Genomic DNA, 19534 nt, shown 5'->3' with positions numbered 1-19534 from the left:
GTAATTACTCTTACGTTGGGTTGAAAATTGGATTTTTTAACTAGCTTTGATTATATTTTTGTTATATGTACAAATCAAAGCATGTTAAGAGAAGCCAGAAGAAAAACATAGTCTCAGAAAGGCAGCATCTCTCTTTTTTTTCTGCAGGCCTCCTTTCTGAAGTAGTTTCATTGAATCATGATGATGTTTGCTGAAAAGTCAATTTCTTGCATTTTTAAAGGCTTTGAAATACATTCTCATTTTGTAATGTAAGACCTCTCTCTCAGGTGCACCTGCTTGATTTGCATGTGAATTCTGAACAATTCTTGTTTTATGTGACACTTCTGAAATGTCTGTCTGTTTTTTTTTTTTCTTTTTAATTCTCAAGCTCACTATTTGGATAAGATAGTGAAAGGTACTGTATATTTGCTCTTTGATGACATGCCTATACCTACATGTACTTTTTCTATATGAATATATAGTTACAAACATACTAGTCTGGGCAAAAGAATCTTCTTTCACATACATTCCATGAATTATAGATTGAACTCATACGACTTTCAGCTCATCTCAAATTAAAATGAAATCTTGCTTATGTTATGTAATAATAATTTATCAGTGATTATACATTTATATACAAACTGTGTATGTGTACTTGATTTTGTTTGAACCAACAACTGAAGATAGTATTCATTTGCTGTTTGGTGCTTTATCTTTGTTAGTTTTGTCATTGGACCTCTACCTGCAAAGCTGTAAACATTTAGGAAACTAAGCAAAGCAATATTTTTGTCACAGAGCAAGTGTCATTAGTTCTAAAGAACAGATTAATTATAGATATGTGTGTGTTTATATATAGACAGATCAATAGAATACTCCAGGCTTTTAAGCTTTTCTTTATCTGAATATAGAAAATCTATAGGAAATTATGACTTGTGTTTTGTATGAAGTTAGAAAAAAGCTTGTTTACTCTATGCAACATTTTCAATTAAAAAGTTCAAGGATGTGAAAGCTTAACATGAAACAGCAAAGATTCTTGTATCTTCAGTTATGGTGAAAAAAATCGATTTAGAAGAATGTTTGAAATATTCCTACCCCTCTTTCCCTGAGTATCTTTATTCCTTATTTGTGGTTTTGGTTTTTTTTCATTAGAGTATGACAATATTCATGGCAATATCCAGGCTTTTACACAATAAGTCTTGAGTGTACCCAGCTGACTCCTAAAACGCTCTTGTCAGTATTGCAATTAAATATGTGAGACTTCCATAAATTTAACAGATAAAGGAGTAAGAAAAAAACTGCTCTCGGTTCCTCAACAAATACTATCAGCAGCCAGAGTCTGAAAGAGTAGCAAGACTGATCTCAGCCTGACATAATGGCTCAATATCCGTAACTGTAGCATCATCATCCTTCCTCATAAAAGGTTTTTCTGATCTCTGCCTTCTAAGTAATTTGACAAGAGTTAAGCACCCTTTATAACTTCTTTTCTGCAGATGTTTGTAAATTGGAGCTACATGGTTGAAAGAAGTCAGTAAATCCAAAAGTTTTTAAAATTAAAAAATAGACTATTACCTCTGAAAGACTGTTCTAAACTCAGCTGAGCTTAACTAAAATGGGTCAGTAGATTAGTTCACAAAAACAGTAGTTCTATAAAGTGAAATGGTTAGCCAGTTACTTGGGCTTTTTGGATAAATGTTTACAGAAAATTGTTGTGTCCAAAATTACCTGATTTGTAGCCACCTTCTTGTAAGATACTTAGTGCCATATCTGTACTTGCTTCTGTCAGTGTCTTATAGTCATAGAAAAGGAACACCAAAATCTACATATTTATAGTGTTGTCATCCTCATACAGATCATGTTGGCTGCATGCCAGATTTCATCACTAAGAAGTGACAGATACTGTTTTTTTAATGCAATGTTAGACTGAAAACAATTATCGATTTTGGATATATTAAATTATGTTAATTGTTTCCCAAATTTTCCCTCCTTGGCCATAAAAGCAGACAAGATAGGATATAAAGGTAACAGCACAAAAGCCTTAGGGAGATTGTCACAAAAAATCACTTTCTGCTATCTGTCTTGAAGCACGTCACTACCGTGTTTTTGTTCAGTCTATCAATGTTTTATTGTGGTCCTTATGGTATTTCATTTTGTCCGTCCTAAGTAATCAAATACGCACAGCTATTACATTTAGTTGGAAATCCTGTTGGTCCTGTCCCATCCGTATGCAGCCTGAATCCTAGTGTTTGTTAGAATAGATGCTAAGCTGCTTCACTATTTCCTGGGCTTTGCTTATTCTGTGGAAAGGAATGTATTTTTGGCATAAAGTATAGTCATTAAAACTGGCCTATACTTTGTGCAATTATTTAGCGCACTGTAATTTCACATGAATATACGGCAACTCTGAGACCAGATAAAGTTAATGTTTTCTTTTATTACGTGACTAAAATCATACCCATTTTCCTACTTAAGAATTTGGAGGGATTTGTTCATAGTAACAGGGAGCTTAAACATTTGTGCCACTAAGTAACCAATACTGCATAGAGCAAATAATGATCTATTCTATGAGCACAGAAAAATGTCTTGTTTTGCAGAGCTATTTTTGCACTATGCACTCATCTCTTGTTACTTTGCCAAACAAAAGAAAATTTAAAAAAATTAAAAACCAAACTTAATTTTGTCTGGCCTGCAGGTATTTAGAGGATTGGTGCATTTATTTCCTGCCTGTACAGGTAAGTGGTGTCTCAAGTGTCAGGCCAATCAAAGATGCCACTTTGTTAAGAATTACATTCCCCAGGTAATGTTGCTGTTCCACTCCATGTGCAATTACAGTATTTGTGCTGTTCTTAAGGCCTGTTCCCAGTAAGTGTCCCTTGTTTGTATTTTTATTTCTTTTTATAGAAGTGCAATCTTTAAATCACTTGTGATTTTTCTTCTTTCTCTGTTTCAACAGAGGGCTGCCCTGGCTTGTGCAACAGCAATGGGAGGTGCACGCTGGACCAAAACGGCTGGCACTGTGTCTGCCAGCCAGGATGGAGGGGAGCGGGCTGTGACGTGGCCATGGAAACTCTCTGCACTGACAGTAAGGACAATGAAGGAGGTAAGATATAACAACTGAATCTCTAACACTGAGGATAACCTGTTGAGGAATGGAGATTTTGCAGTCAGGCGATTAAATACTGCCGTGAGAACCATACATGCATTTTACTAGCTCCTCTGTCTGTAAGAATATGCTGCAGTATTCAGTGCTTTTATATGGCATATCAGCAAAGCCTTTCGAGCTGCTTATGACAGGTGTGAGATATGTACTTACAAAATGATGGGTGTCACCTTAGTTTCCCTGCAGTGTTCTTTTATACTGGAATAAATCATAGTCTCAATTCAGTGAACTGTAGTAGAAGGGAAGAAAAGAAAGGAGTTCAACTTTTCAGTGACCTCACAAGGAAATTATCGAAAGAGAAAAGGCCAAACAGGGAGTTTATGTTTTGACCTATGACACTATTGCTGGAAACAATTGGTTGCCCAGTCTACAGAGATCTTATCCTCTATAGCCTGTGAACGCTCAGATAACTGACAGGATGCTCCCAGACGTTTTGGGGTTTGGTTTGGTTTTATTTGGCTTTCTTTTCTGCAGTCTGTCATTCGGGTGACAGGTAACAGTCTGAAGCAAGATGCAGGCAGGAGTGTTGACTCAAGAAATCAATCTGCTATCACTGTTGCAGGGTGGGAAAGGTAGAGGGGCTTACTTTGGCATGACTCCAGAATCACACAAAAAAACCCACACAAAAACAAGATTAAATGTGAATGCAGTCAAATATTAAATCAGCATAATGCTTTTATTGTCTGTCTTTCTCCCCCTTCTCACATCAACTCTTTTTGTTTAGCACCTTCAGATTCAGAGCAGAGATAAGAAACTCCAGTAGGGCTTCTAGATGATGATAAAGTCATCTGTGACTTTGTTTTTCAGCTTTGGGATGCGTATGCCTTTGTCATTGCTGGTTGGCTTTACGTTCTCACACCCCAACTGCAGTTGGGATCTCAGACATCAGAAACTATAAATAACAGCAGCATTTACTTCTCGAGGAAAATAAATAACACAGTTAAAACACTGCTGCTGTTTATTGCCTTACACATTGTTTGATTTTTGCATACTGTATATTTTGGATCAGCTTTGCACTTTTAGGGGCCTAAAGAATCTGATGCAATCTGATATATGCAGTCTGAGCTAGTGTGAAGCTAAGTTTCTGCATGTAGGAAGGGAGCAAGTGGAACAATTAGCCACGGCATTTCCATGTAGTGATATGCTGTTCGGGGAATTCAGTTCAGGTGGGCAGGGAGATTGTAAACATAAGGAAGAAAGAGAAACCTGCAAGCATGAAAAGAGACAAAGCAAAGAGGAGAAGAAACTAGGTTAACGCATGAACAACATGGAGGAAAAAATAGATTGTGTAAGGGAAAAATGTTGAAAGCCCAGTGATAGACTAAAACAGATTCAGTAAACATTAAAGATAATAGAAGGATGTGGCATATCAGAGGAAGAGTCAAGAGCAGGTAACAGAACAGTGGGAGTAAGGAGGAGCAAGGTGAACAGGAGTGAACAAAACGAGAACAAGGGAAAAGAAGATGCTCCTTCAGACTGAAAACAATAATACCTGTTTGTGAGGAAAAGGGGAAAAGGAACAAGGAATTGAAGCAGAAGGATCGAACAGGATGACTTAAAGTTCAAGCAGAAAGAACAATACTGAAAAAAAAAAAAGTTTAATACTGGTATTTTATGACTTATTTCTCTCAAATTTTTTCACTATTTCCTTTACAGACATCAAGGACCTATGTATGATGAAGGGATTGGCCAAATGGTTGCTTTACCATCATTGACCTATGTAATGCCATTTGTCACTGGCATTTCTCTTTCAGTAGACCTTAGTTTTATTCATATGCTTCAGTACAGAGCATACTCATGTCAGTCTTTGACTAGTGGCTGAGGAAAAGGGTTAAATTATACCAATTAAATTAAATTAAAAACTGGAAGCATACCAAACAAAACTGGGAAAAGAAAGCCAGAAACCCACCTGGAAAGAGAAGCAGTGTTTCTTCCCTTTCCAAGAGTACCTGCAATCAGCCCACTAATCTCCTGAGCAAGCCATTCAAATTCCAGACAACTGCAGGTAATGGCACAAGGATGCCTCTGCTGTATTTGTGTATTGTGGGAGATTAGGTTATCTGAGCACTTATGCTGCCTTTATACGGTGACTGCAGGTAGTGTGATTTACTTCGAACCAGGGTCACTGGTTATGTAATTAAAGCTATCTCAGTTGTTAGCTAATTAATATGCTGTGGTTAATGTTTATGTTTCATCCTACACTGGATAAAATATATTTCATATAGTAATGTTATTAATTATTAGCAATGTCTGCTTTTCGTTTGGTCCTTAGCTCTTTCTGGGACCGAATGTTCAAATTCTGTGAACATGAGCATCCCAAGGACCTCAATGGGAATATTCTCCATAGGAAATGCTAATGACATCAAGGCATACTTGATCATTTTCCCTTCTAGGTACCATTGACACATGATGGGATGATTATTACTCATCTGTCTTTTCATGCAGATTTCTGGGAGTCTTGCGGATCATTTCCTTTCTCCTTAAGGATGACATGCATAGCGACAGATGCCTAGCAAAAGAATGTAATAGGACAACTATGAACTTATATTTTCTTTGATATACTATCAGGCTGCTAATTAAAGTAGGAAATGACTGCCACAGAACATTTTGAATGCCAGAAGGGTTACTAAGTACAAAGATAACCCAAGCTCAGGAAATTCCAGGAGCTTTGTACTTCAGTTAGGACAGATACAGTGGCATGGTCATATTCTCTGGTTTGTGCTCCAGCATTTCCCATTATTCTTTTTGTTTGCCTCTGTGGTTTGTGGAGAGTGCTGGGTTGATATATCCATAGTATTTATCCACAGTGACTCCACAGTTTCTGTCTAGAGTGACAGCTTATTTAGAGCCCAACACTTTATATTTTAGGCTTCTTCACTACAGCAGGAATGTTGAATTTGAGTACAGTGTAGGTATGCTTATAGAGATACTGCAATAGTAACATTGAACAAGGACCTTGTGCATTGCTTAGGAATAAAACATGCGCTTTTTCTGCTTTTGTGGCTTTTCCAACCAGCTGCTCCTAGAGGCAGTCATTTTTGGTGTCTATAATTGAGTCTGTTCATTGTAGCCTGCTGTAAAATTGAGCTATGTGAAGATAACTGAGATTTCTTAATACAGTTTTCTGTCCTTTCTAGCCTCTTGCCTTGCTGTGCCACAACCATCCTGGTGAGATGACCAGGAACCTAACTCCGAAACTGTATTCTCCTTATGCAGGCAGTGAATTTCACTTCATGGAGATTTTCTGTCACCTAAATATATAATCACTTATTTGGCAACAGTGTGATTTATGTAAGTCCTTGGTCACAATCTCCCTTTGACACTGGGCAAAACTTGTGCTCAGGACTTATTTTGTCCCCCTAGTTTTCTTCCTTCAGCAGTTTTATATATACCCTTTAAATTCCATTCAAAAGCAAACATGCTCACTGATACATCTTATCTCTATCTTGACTCCTCTCATTTAATGTTTTGATGGTTTTATTAGTCTCTCCAAGCAACCTGATCAACAGGCCATGCTCCATTGCAATTCTGTGCATTTTGCAACAACAGGAAAAATAACATTAGTCAAGATTTTTACAGCTAGAATTTAGCTTTTGAGGAAGAAAACAATAATGTACTCATTACATCTTCTGCATGTAGAATAACCACTTACATAATATAAATAGCCTTCTGAAACTCATAGTGACTGTCCAGTTGGCTGTAGGAGTTTCTATTTTCTTTATAATTTCACTATCACATTTGAGTGATATAACTGATACGCTAGTGTTGAGCTAAGCCTCATACTTTTCAGGCTGAACAAATTCATCAATAATTTTGCAGAGCAGTTTTGGAAGGGAAATTTTACTCTGCTTCTCACAGTGCAATAGAGTACTCAACTTAGTGGTACTAGAAGCTCTAGCCACATAAGTACAGAGAAAGAATGAAAAATGTTTTCTCAAGTTATAAGGAGCCAGATTCATAACCATCCGTCACTCGCCTGGGCAAGTTACTGATAAACTCCACAGAAAAATAACAAACAGCATATCCCTGTATCTTGGCTGGTGAAAATGAGATTCTTTCTCTGATTGATGTTAGCAGAGAGGCTTGTAAAAATGCATTTCCAGCTGATTAGTTCAGAAGGTGTCAATCTCATGCAGTTTTATGACCTGCAGACTATACTCCAGATGTACATTTGCTTTTTGTAAACTAACAAAGATGAATGAAGAAATTTGAGCATTTCTTTGGCAACTGCACCAGGTATTTCCTGGGAGACCATACAGAGATATAAAACCACCAAACTGTGCTTTTAACCATCTGTACACCCAGTCTTGTCACTGATCCAGGCTTCTGGAGCCTGACCAGCAAGGGAGATCAGTATTTCAGCTAGGAAAGGCTTTCATACTGTACAAGAATGAGACTAGAAAATCACAAGAGTCAGACTATTTGAGGTTAGAAAGACCTCTGGAATCATCTAGTCCCACCCCCTGCTTAGAATAGGGTCAACTAGAGTATGTGGCTTTTGGGTTTTGAGTATCTCTAAGGATAGACACTCCAAAATTTCCCTGAACAACCTGTTACGGTGTCAGACCACTTTCACGGTAAAAAAAAATGTTTTCCAGATGTTTAGACAGAATTTCCTGTGTTTCAGTCAGTGCCCATTGTCTCTTGTCCTTTGCTGCACAGCAAAGGACAGTCTTTTTTGACTGAAAGGCAGTCTTTTTTGCACCTTCCCATTAGGTATCTGTACACATGGATAAGATTCCCCTCCCCAAGCCTTCTTTTCTCCAGGCTGAACACTTTTTGCTTTCTCAGCCTTTCCTCATAGGAGAGATGTGTCAAGCCCTTAAATACCTCATGGCCCTTCATTGAGCTTTCTCCAGTATGTCTGTGACTCTGTGTCTCCGGAAAGCCCAGCCTGCACGCAGCACGCTGCAGATGTGGCCTCCCCAGCACTGAGGCTGCTCTTAATGCAGCCCAAGATGTCACTGGCACTTTCTTTGCTGCAGGGGCATGTTGCTTGCCTCATGTTCAATTTGGTGTCCACCAGGACTCCCAGGGTCTTCTGCATAAAGCTACCTTGCAGCCAGTTGTTCTCCAGCATGTACTGGTGTATGGGGTTATTTCTCCTCAGGTGGACTTTGCACTTCTCTTTGTTGAACCCCATGAGGTTCATGTCAGCCCATTTCTCCAGTCTGTCGAGGTCTGTCTGGATGGCAACACAGCCCTCTGACATATCCTCATTCCAGGAAAAATCAGTGCTCTTTTCTTTCACTTAAAAAAAGTTTAAACTTTTATCTACTTAATGGTGACTTTTTCATCCCTTTTATTCTCCCTGAACTGACTGTGATATCAGCTGAGTTAAATAAGAATTTTCAATGCACAATAGAAATCCCAGTTCTTTACTATTTTGCCAATCCTCTAACTGATCCACACAGCATAGCAATACTTAGAGGACTACCTTTAGAAGATCTCTGTTTACTTACACTCTTTCAACATATAATTGAACAGAAGTGCATGATATTTTTCCCTTCGGAAAGAAGTTTTACTCTAAAGCTAGGTTCTTTTGTGAGAGAAGCAGTTCTGGGCTTCCTTTGAGTGCTGCATTGGTATATTTTTCAGTGTAGTGCAGCAAACAAGCTCTCCCTCTAATCTAAATGGAATAATAAAATGTTTGAGCTATTTCAGTCTCGCTGTTCTTTTGGGGAAACAATTATCAGCTATGTGATACCATATTACATTCATCTAGAAATTTTCTGTAGCTGACATTTCCAGGCTCATTTTCCTTATGACTTTACTTACAACAAATTAGTAGTTACCAATTTGATCTTGATTTTAATCTTTCACCAAATTAGATTTCCAGTGATGTGACAGATCTAATGCTCCTTATATGTGAATATTTCAGTACATAAGCATAAAAGCACCCATGTGTTTAAATCTTGTTTATAGTGGCCAGCATTTCTCGTCAGTTTATTCAGAATAAAATCTAAATGTTAAATACAGATTTTGCTCTCTCATACATTTTCATGCTAAATAGTTGTGGAAATTGCCTTTGCCATTAGCAACAAAATCTTTCTGCCAAGGTACAAAGGAATCCACCCTGATAAATGCTGTGAAATATTTAAAACTACTTGCAGCATGTATATGCTAAAAAACTTCAGGATCACAGCAGAATGGGAGTTACTTATTTCTTTTCTCTAGCAAGCAAAATAACCTCAGATAAAAGCTACTTAGACCCACCTCAAGTTTTAATATTTATAAGTTAACAGTGTATGCAGAGCCTGAACACCTCCATTTTCTGGTTTGTTCAGCATGTTTTCAGAAAAGTGTCAAATACGTGATGCTGAGTATATTTCAGCTTGCATGGATTTCCACTGAGTTTAAGAACTCAGTGGAAACAAACTCTCTTTCCTTGATTGAAAGTGAATTCATTAAAATCTTAATTATTAGTATTCTTTCATACTAATTAGGTTTTTTAATCTCTCTGCTGGCTGGCTCATTGACATGCAAAGGGGCAGGAGGAAGAGTTTGTTCATTTCTGTGACTTTCTGCCAACAGATGGGCTGGTTGACTGTATGGATCCTGACTGCTGTTTGCAGAGTTCTTGCCAAAACCAACCTTATTGTCGTGGACTACCTGATCCCCAAGATATTATCAGCCAAAGCCAACAGTCTCCATCTCAGCAAGCCGCCAAAGCATTTTATGACCGGATCAGTTTTCTCATTGGAGCAGACAGCACTCATGTCATACCTGGGGAAAGTCCTTTTAATAAAAGGTGAGTACGAATTATCGTTTACTCATGAATACAAAAGAAATTGAAGAATGTGAGATTCCATTTGGAAAAGATCCACTCCAATTGCAAAATTCGTGGCATGGACTTATTTTATCTCATTTCCTGCAAAATTCAAATTACCAAAGCTAGTAGGTTACAGAAGGTATTTGCCGTGCTTACTACCTGTATTCTATCAGGGCACTTCATTAATGATTAAATAAATCTTTATTTAACCAGTTGATTTGGGCTAGCACAGTTGGAAATAGATCAAAGCAATGAAAACACTTCAGAAGGAAAAGCAAAGCTGCACTTTTTAAACTGAGCTCACTAAATAATATAAATTATGAATTAATGTAATAGAACTGTTAAGTGCATGACAGTATAATTGCATAAACTATTTGACTGGTGCTCTACGAAGCAGTAATGACCTGAAAATAAACCAGTAACAGGAAGCAGGTGTCTGGGATCTCACTGAGTGAAGGAAGATGATTTACACTAGAACTACAGCGTTTGCAGTAATTTAACAGCATTAATGTGTTTGGGCACAGCAGTTGATTGAAAGTTGTTGCACCAGTGTTCCTTATTGCTCTTTTAAATTTTGTACTTCATAGTCCCTGCAGTTTTACAGATTGCTTTGATACTAATTGAAAAGTACGTTGCTCTTTAAGAGTCTGCCAGAGTTATGACTTACAGTGGGAACATCTAGAGCTTATAAGTTCTTAAAATTCTTCAGTGAATTTCTAGTTTTAGGAATTCAGTACAGACAAAATGAACCGAACGAAAATCAACAGTATTGAGACTCAGTTATTATCTGTAGATTTTGAGGCATTTGTTTATACAGCGCAAATTATGTGGACTCGTAAAAGGGTTAGAGTCTCAGGAATGTTCTTTTAATGGTAATAGATACCATGGGAGGGGTGGGTTCACTTTGCTAGCTCTTACTCATTCAAAAGAAAACGATAAAAGCTAATTTGTAATTTGATCCTGCATCTTTTTCACAGTCTTGCATCCGTCATAAGGGGCCAAGTATTAACTGCTGATGGAACACCACTTATTGGAGTCAATGTCTCATTTCTACACTACCCAGACTATGGATATACAATAACTCGCCAAGATGGAATGTAAGTTCCCTTTGAAGCACTTCTAAGTCATAAAGACAGTGAAAGCGTTACTGAAGAATTGCTTGTAAAAATAAGATGATAATAAAATCATGGAAACAAAAGTAATGAACAAAGTGATTGGCTAAAGTTGTACTTTTTACATTCTTCAAATGTAAAACATGCTGATTATATACTTTAGAAATAGAATGGCTTGCTTAATTTAAATGCAGCATCCCAAACTCTCCATTCCTTTAATGCAGTATTACGTAATATAATTTAATTGATTTTTCCATTGTTCCCAGTAGAGCCATTCTGCCTTCAGAGCAGTGCATTGGAATGAAGAATCAATCTGTAAAATCGTGCCTGTGGATGGTTTTGGGAATTTGCTGACTAGCTAGCCCTGTTGGGTTTTTTTCCCTAGGTTTGACTTGGTAGCAAATGGTGGTGCCTCTCTGACACTGGTGTTCGAGCGATCACCATTCCTGACACAGTATCACACAGTATGGATTCCCTGGAATGTCTTTTATGTCATGGATACCTTGGTTATGAAGAAGGAAGAGAACGACATTCCTAGTTGTGATCTGAGTGGATTTGTAAGGCCAAACCCTGTTATCGTGTCATCACCTTTATCCACCTTCTTTAGAATTTCTCCTGAAGATAGTCCTGTCATCCCAGAGACACAGGTAAAGTGTGCTTCAAATAAATAGCATCTTGTCACAGGCTAGTATTAAGCAACCATAACAAAAAGAGTGAAAACTACTGTTTAAAATGAATAATGGTAAGTGCTAAGAATTTGCAACATGATTGTTTTCAATTTATTTATTTTGTGGGATGATTTTAAAAAAAATGAGGTAAGAAAGCCTAGTGTACACCAGCATCTGGTTTTGTCTTTGTTTGCATGTTTCCATCATTTAATTTAAAGAATGTCTTCAGCAACCAGGCACTGGCCCATCAAAATGGACACACTTTAGTACATCCGCCTTTTTTTAACTGCCTTCTTCTTAGAAGTGCACCTCAGAAAGTTAAAATGAAGGGTATTTTTCCACTATGTCTGAAAGACCCAAACAGTTCTATTTATCTGTTTAGTCCTAATAAATAGCATGACATTCAGATTTTTATAAACCAAGAGAACTTTCTATAACACTGAGGGCAGGCTTATAAACCAATGAGCATGTGTGCTAATCGACTTCTTCAGAGCTTGTAATATCAAAAGTAAGACTTAACATCAAAATGTTGCTTTTAATGGAAAAAGCTGTGGCTGGAATGTTTTTACTCCAACACAGCTGTATTAAATTCCTCCATCTCAAAGCTAATCACTAATGCTGTCTTCCTCAGCTCATAAAGCAGAGTTGCATTTCAACAAGAAATATTTATCTCATTGATTTCTGATTTAAAAAAATTATAAGCTACTGATTTTCTTAGTGAAGCAGCACTCTTTCTGCCTCCCTCTTTCATTCTGCCTTTCCCTCTCCATTCATTCTCTCTCCTTTCTCTTTTTTTTTACTCTTCCCTACCTTCACAGTGTCATAATTACATAGGGCACTCTTTTTCCTATTCACCAAGAAATGTGCTTGCCTCTTCAAGGGGAACGTAGAGAGTGTAGTCAAATGTTTTCCTGCAGAGCTCTTAAAGCTCTCAAAATCATTAAGCAATTCATGGTAGGAACAGGTTTAAAGTAAAGATGTAAAAAAATTACAACTGAATGCTCAGACAAATCTAGACTGTGATAGAAAATTGTTGCTTTTATCCTTGCTATCATTTCTGTGCCTTTGATAGTTGCAAGTCAATTAAAAGAAAGTACTTGCAAAAAAAAACAGTCCATTGAAAAACAGCTCTGATTTACTTGTTTCTGCAACAGATGATAGGTTCAGTTCTTGAAGTGATGGAAAATGACTGAGATGGTGTATAAATCAAGAAAAAACTAGTAATAGAAGAATGTCAGAAAATAAATATTTTCAAAAAAACACTTGTAAGGTCTACGTAAACAAGTCATTTCATGAGCAGCAGGACTAATGAAGTCTGGATTTCTACTAATTCCCCCCCATTGCTATAATTCCAGCTATCTGCCACATCTAGTCTTTCCCCTGTGGACTGCATTCAGTCTTTTTTTTAATCATGGGAGAACCAACTTGCCTACTTCTTCTCTTCCTAAGCCCTTTTTTTTTTTACAAACCCTTAAGAAACTGAATTATCTGTACGGATTTCTACTGTTATTTCTAATGTGGTTGAAATGGCTACCAGGTTCAGAAGTGGTGAGGTGGGAGGTCTGACAGGCAGGACTGCTGGGTCAATTTGATTTCCATAGAAAACCAGCTGGAAGGAAAGATGGTGTTCTCACTGGATTCTAGGCAGTTGCTGTCGAAGTGTCATTTATGATGAGGTAAAAATAGGACTGTCGTTATGTATGCAAAAATCTGGTTCCAGTACTGTGTAAAAAAGTAAATCATCAAGGAATATTTCCTTCTATATTTTTTGCTCATCACACACACAGTCCCCTGCTTCAGTAAGTGGGAGCTGCACAGCCGTGCCTTTAGGGTACCCTTTTAGGGTTATGTTCCTCTCAGAAACGCATAATGCACAACAGTGTCTCCCAAAAAAAAACACTACCCTGATAAAAGATGGACAGAGCTAGACTCCATTCAAGCAGCTCCTGAGGAACTGCTATAGATGTTTTCATAAAGAAGGGACAATGCTTGTTTAAAATGTAGGAGACTGCATGAAGGCACAGAGAAAAAAAACGTTTCCCATGTTCCTTCAGTCAGCCCTACTCACCCTGTTTGTGTGGTGTGACAGCACTCACTGTCACGTACTACAGGAGAAAATGATGTGCTGCTGTAACCATCATCCCTTGAAGTGCCTCATCATCCCCTGAAGATAATGTTTCCAAAAGAGTATACTTAGTGGCTTATGAATCCCAAATTGATCAGAGTGGGAATTAAGTCTATACCAAAGAAGCAGCACAAAAGAAGATGAAAAAAGAAGGCAAGCAAGGGGAAAGAGCAAATGTAGTGGGTAAAGGGTGACTACAGATCCAACCAATCATTACTCAAGATGGATGATAATAAATAGCATATAAACTAAATTTGGACTACTTAGGCATTACTTTATCTACTTTTAATTGCAGGTTAGCATGCTCTGCCTAGACCTAACTAGCCGAGATTAACCAGTGTGGAACAAGACAGTAAACTGCATGCAGATGAGGGAGATCAGGTTAAGCTGGAGCTGGTTATATGTGTTAGGTAATATTGTTGCTGGTTTTTTCCTAATATAATAAATGTCTGTTTGCCACATATTGCAGTGTGGTCTGGCAGAAACCCACACGTGAGTCACAATGAGCAGTTTTTGAGGCTTTCATTCTCCTGAACTTCTGTTATCCACCGTTACGTGCACTTGCAAGACACTTTCTGCAGGTCCTGAGCAGCTTGTTTCCATCACCTCAAGTGTGTGGGAGAATGAAAACTGAAAAGTTTTCCTTCCTATTATGTGTTTGAGGTTCTCATCCCCTGACTCTCTCACTACTGGCAATACTATACAGCAGGAGGCAAGAATCATTTAATCAGAAGAATTCGGAATAAAACATGGCCCTCAGTGACTTAATAAATTGACTGTAACTTCAGGGTGGCCAACTTTTCTGCAAATAAATTACCTCTATTATCATTTAAGCATGAAGTGTAATAGGATGCCTAGATGTTCCAGTATTACATGTATGCTGCATCGTAGTTTCACTTAGCTAAAATCTCCAGAACTTCAGGTTTGTACTGAGAAGAAAATGGAGATTACTTTTAGAGCCAAATTTATGTTTCCTTTGTTTTCCAGCACACTTTCTTTTGTCTTGCTTTCTGTTTGAAACATTATATACACTTCTTGATTTATTTTATGAACTCATTTTTAGCTTCCTATATGTGCTTGTCTTCTTCCTATTCCTTTTCTCTGTGGTATCTCAGCAATGTTTTTAGCATAGGGAAAAAAATAATTTTCCCTTTTAATTTCTCCTTGCTTTACATTGTTAACTCAAGGTTATTTAAGAATCATTAAGAATCAAATTCATTTAAGAATCTCAATTCTAGGGGAACTCTTTTTTTAAAAAGAAAAGATTTTTCCATCTTGAAATGAGCAGTTTCATCTTCTACTTGAAGAACTGTAATTTTAGTACTCCTTGGTCTCAGCCTTTGTGTAACAGCAGTAGTTGCCAAGCTATAGCTGTATCTAAAAATGCCATCTTTACCTCTCTCAAACCAGAATGATGTTATATTTTAATGCAACAGCTCAGCTGTTACTTCTCTGCAAAGAACTTTTTTCTGACATTAGGACTGAAGTTTACACTCATTTGTGAAATTTGTTCTCAAATCCTCTATTGAAGTTGCTCATTTTGCCAAGAGAAATCACAGCAGTACAGCAGGCATTTTTCTCCCTAAGTGAATTAAATTACTTAATCAGGGTTCTCAATACCATCAGAGCTTGTCACTTGAATCATATTATATTTTGGAGCAGGAAGGCATTCCAGAGCCTGAACAGCTTTAGTCCTGCTGGCCAGGAGAGATGAAGAGCCCTGCACAATTTACGTGACTCAGACACCAGCTGAACTGTCCGGACAATAAACTCTTGTCTTTCTGAAAACTGAGGTGACCCTTATCTCAGTCCCATGGGTTAAATATTTCATGGCTGTCCTCCCAAGAAGCTTGATCATCCATAAATAAAATGTCAACCATTAGAATTTGGTGGCTGGGCTGTAACTCTTTGGGTACCCTGATACCCCTAGGGTATCAGCCTTTCTGAAGGTAGTTTGATACTCTATCTGGGAAAGCTAAAGTACAGACAGCTTGGATGTCTGGGTGGTTCCTGGTGTGACTTTTCTTTCCAGGGGCTTTTCTGATTGCTTTACAATTGATGTGTTGTCATGGCTCCCATAGGATGCTCGCTGCTGTGCCTGACGATTTAACTTTTCGGATGAACATTAAGCTGTTCAGTTCTCTTTGTAATGCTTGATTCTGGGAGAGAGATTGAAATGCCCAACCTTACCTCTACATTTCTAAAGTTCTCAAGAAAATAATTTAATATGGGGGATATTTTATGGAAAAAAGGAAGTTATAAGACAGATCTCGAGCAGATACTTGAGGCTTCTGCAGAAACTAATAATTGGGGTTTGGGTTTTGTTTTAAACCTCGCTGAGAACTGCATGAGTGTCCTAGTTTCTAATTTGATAGTAATCCAAATACACAGTGGAATTTCTTGGAAATTGAAACTTCAAGGTGTCCTCTTTATTGTCTGTTATCTCAGCCAAGAGTACTGGAAGACCACCTAAGTGTTTAACACTGCTCTTCCACAGTTGAAGATGTAAAAGAAGCAATGGCCGTAACAGGAGACCAGTGAAGTCTATTAAATTGTGTCCTATTACAGGTGTATTATTTCTTTTTCTCCTCTTGCTTACGGAGACCTCCATCTGTTAGACTAGTTTTATTGTGCAGTATATGAGAGTCCTGCTGATGTCTTGAGGAGGAATTTGTCTCTTGTTCCTGGGTGGTTTGTATTTTTCTTTCAAAGTCTTAGAAATGGAATATGTTCACAATCACTCTCTCTCTAGAGAAGAGGAGGCTGTTTGTGTAGAGAAGATTTGCTTGTACTCTGGCTTAGATGCTATGCATATATCAGGCTGAGAGACAGCAGACTAGATTTGCAAACAGAAACGATGCCACTCTCACCTCCTTGCAAGTGATGGTACTGCTTGTCATTTCTTCTCAGTGATGGTTCTTGGTGGAGAAAAAAAGAAACATTTGAAGATTAAGAATTAAGGGTTTATAAATATGAATTTCATTCTTCCAATATCTTCCAATTCCTCCTTTTCTTCCTACAGCTCTGTTATAGTCTCACTGGAGAAGTTTTACGGCTACATATATCAGATGTAAATAACCATTCATGCCAGATAATGAGTCAGCATACTATTTCTGATTTTTTGTTACTATTATTGGGAAGGAGATGGATACAATTAATACCATATAAATTGTTCTTTATAAACCAGCAAAATTGCTAATGTAGAGGATGTTGAAGCACCTGTTGCCCTCCTCAGGAGCATAAACCACATTATTTGACCTTATTCAACACAGGCAGGAATTGTTTAAAAGCAGTGCCCAAGGATTTCTCTACCATAGAGAGCTTAGTGCTTGTTTATAGCCAGCTTTTGATCCCACTGACATCTCAAGCCTAGTATTTGTGACAGTGCTCTCCCTGAAGTCTGCTTTCCATTAATATTAATTAGTATCTGGTCTTCAGGGTTTAGGACTAGGAGACAGGAAAGTAAAATAAAGCTTTCCAAATTTACTTCCCCAGGAGTGCTCCTTTGACACCACCAAGGCTCTGGGCTTGTGCTTCAGCATCCTTTGCCCTCTTTTCCCATCAGAGAAACATTACTTTTATAGATGTGTCTGGATAGGGTTTTTTTTTTGGTTTTTTTTTCTATTTCACTAAGCTGGGATACTTGGTAGCTGTTCACCTGAAGTGCTGGCTGTCAGTGTTTATATCTGGACTGAGGTATAGGACAGTATAGGCTGTCTTCATCCACTTTACACAGAAACCTTTCACGTCCATCCATCACCCACAAAAGCTCCTCAGCTCGGATGAAGAGACAAGGTAGAGGAGGGGAAGAACCTTTTAAAAATCAAATTGAATCATTGCACCTCTTTGAAATGAGAAAGTGGTGAGCTGATGTCTGAGTAGTGAATATTGATCAGGAAATATGGAAAAGCTTTCCCTGAGGCATCCTACTTATCTGTCTTCAAAATAAATGGAAGAATGCTCTAGTCCAAAGTATTTACAATCCACAGGTAATGCAAATAATAAACCACCTTAAAGTCCTTCCTGCTCCTAAAGGAGCAATTAAGACATCCCAGCCCAAATCTGAAGCTTTGCAGTGCTTAGAGGCTCTGCGGCCTTTAGTACATATCCATAGTTGGGACATGGGTGGCAGCATAAGAAGGGGCTATTTTCATTTAGATGAAAGATTACCCTTTTTTTGCCCCTTTTGGAAAAAGCAATTGGGTATTTTTTACATTAATAAATAAAGCCTGGATTTAGATGATACTTCGTAATGGATTGTCATGTGACATTGTGTCAGGCCTCCTTTCACAATAGCTGCATTGCTCTGTTTAATTTCAAAATCATTCAAATACTGTATTTTTTTTCTTACCAATGCATAGGTGCTTCATGAAGAAACAGCAATACCAGGAACCGATTTGAAGTTGTCATACTTAAGCTCCAGGGCTGCAGGATATAAATCTGTTCTGAAGATTACCATGACCCAATCTGTTATACCGTTTAATTTAATGAAGGTTCATCTTATGGTGGCAGTGGTGGGAAGACTTTTCCAAAAGTGGTTCCCTGCATCCCCAAATCTGGCTTACACTTTCATATGGGATAAAACCGATGCATACAACCAGAGAGTCTATGGATTATCTGAAGCTGTTGGTATGTGTGTTATGGAGGTTTTTTGCATTTTTACTATTGTCCTGAAAATAGGGAAGTACATCTCAAATTACTTGTGTCCATTAAGTAAAAAATGTTTAGCAACATAAAATTAGAAATAACAATAGATATTAAAATATATTAAAAATGCTAATCTAAAGTTTGAATTATAAGAAATAATTTCCTTTAAAAGGAAAAAGAAACCACAGTCATTTTTCACTTCTAGTTCTCCCTCATGAAGTAATCGTCAGCCTCATAATACAGTATGGTATTTAGTCTGCACGCTTCTTGTACTTTAGAGCAGAGTAACATTGTGGCGTACTTCACAAATGACTTTCACAAAATTACTTTGCTCTGTACCCATCCCAATCCACTTATAATAGCTGAAATTATTTTAATAACCCAAGATTGATTTTTAAAGGATTTTGGAATCTGTTTAGTATTTTCTTACATCTAAGGAAGCCATAGGGGTTTTCAGGCAGCCTGGGAGAACAGAAGAACGTATGTAGTTTAAGGAAATTACATTCTTTAAGCTCTTCTGAATGAGATCCTATACTTAATGAGGAAATTTACTGTTATTTCAGTGTCTGTAGGATATGAATATGAGTCTTGCTTGGATCTAACTCTCTGGGAAAAGCGGACTGCCATTTTGCAGGGTTATGAGCTGGATGCCTCGAACATGGGTGGCTGGACGTTGGACAAGCATCATGTTTTGGATGTTCAGAATGGTAAGGAGTTAATTTTCTTCTTGCTAGCTTTAGTACTCAAATGCCTTGTACCTTTGATGTCTTACAACTTTTCAAATGTTTGCTTTGTTATTTTAAAACAGGAAATTATGGAATGTTTTGCATATGGTAAATACTTTGAGCTTTACAGTGAATGTTATGTTTCTTTATCCTGTAAATACATACACATTAATAAACCATCAAACAGTGTCATCCTGTGTTAGATACACTTACAAAAAAAGCTCAAACCAAAAATGTTAGAACTGTTTTTAAAAATTCAGTGATGCTAAGGAGACACTATTTCTAAAGCAGTTGCACATGTCAGCATTGTTACTGCCATTAACTGTTTGTATGTTAACCATATCTTGAA

At 37.6% G+C, this 19534-nt stretch overlaps 1 protein-coding gene across 8 annotated transcripts in view; it reads left to right on the top strand.

Moving 5' to 3' along the window:
• TENM3 (teneurin transmembrane protein 3) overlaps positions 1-19534 on the top strand; it is an 830895-nt gene that overhangs the window by 765714 nt on the left and 45647 nt on the right. For 7 of the 8 annotated variants that reach the window (XM_057420267.1, XM_057420269.1, XM_057420273.1 and 4 more), the window contains 8 exons: positions 368-394; positions 1980-1997; positions 2930-3076; positions 9671-9887; positions 10886-11005; positions 11406-11667; positions 18175-18442; positions 19024-19167. In XM_057420267.1, coding sequence (XP_057276250.1) covers positions 368-394; positions 1980-1997; positions 2930-3076; positions 9671-9887; positions 10886-11005; positions 11406-11667; positions 18175-18442; positions 19024-19167 — 1203 coding nt within the window. The remainder of the gene's footprint in view (positions 1-367; positions 395-1979; positions 1998-2929; positions 3077-9670; positions 9888-10885; positions 11006-11405; positions 11668-18174; positions 18443-19023; positions 19168-19534) is intronic. The other variant, XM_057420268.1, reaches the window with a different exon arrangement.

The sequence above is a fragment of the Pezoporus wallicus genome, unplaced genomic scaffold, assembly GCF_028554395.1.
Source record: "Pezoporus wallicus isolate ANWC-B61680 ecotype Strahan unplaced genomic scaffold, APGP_CSIRO_Pwel_v1 contig_5552, whole genome shotgun sequence".
NCBI lineage: Eukaryota > Metazoa > Chordata > Aves > Psittaciformes > Psittacidae > Pezoporus > Pezoporus wallicus.
This window is presented reverse-complemented; position numbering and strand designations above follow the sequence as displayed.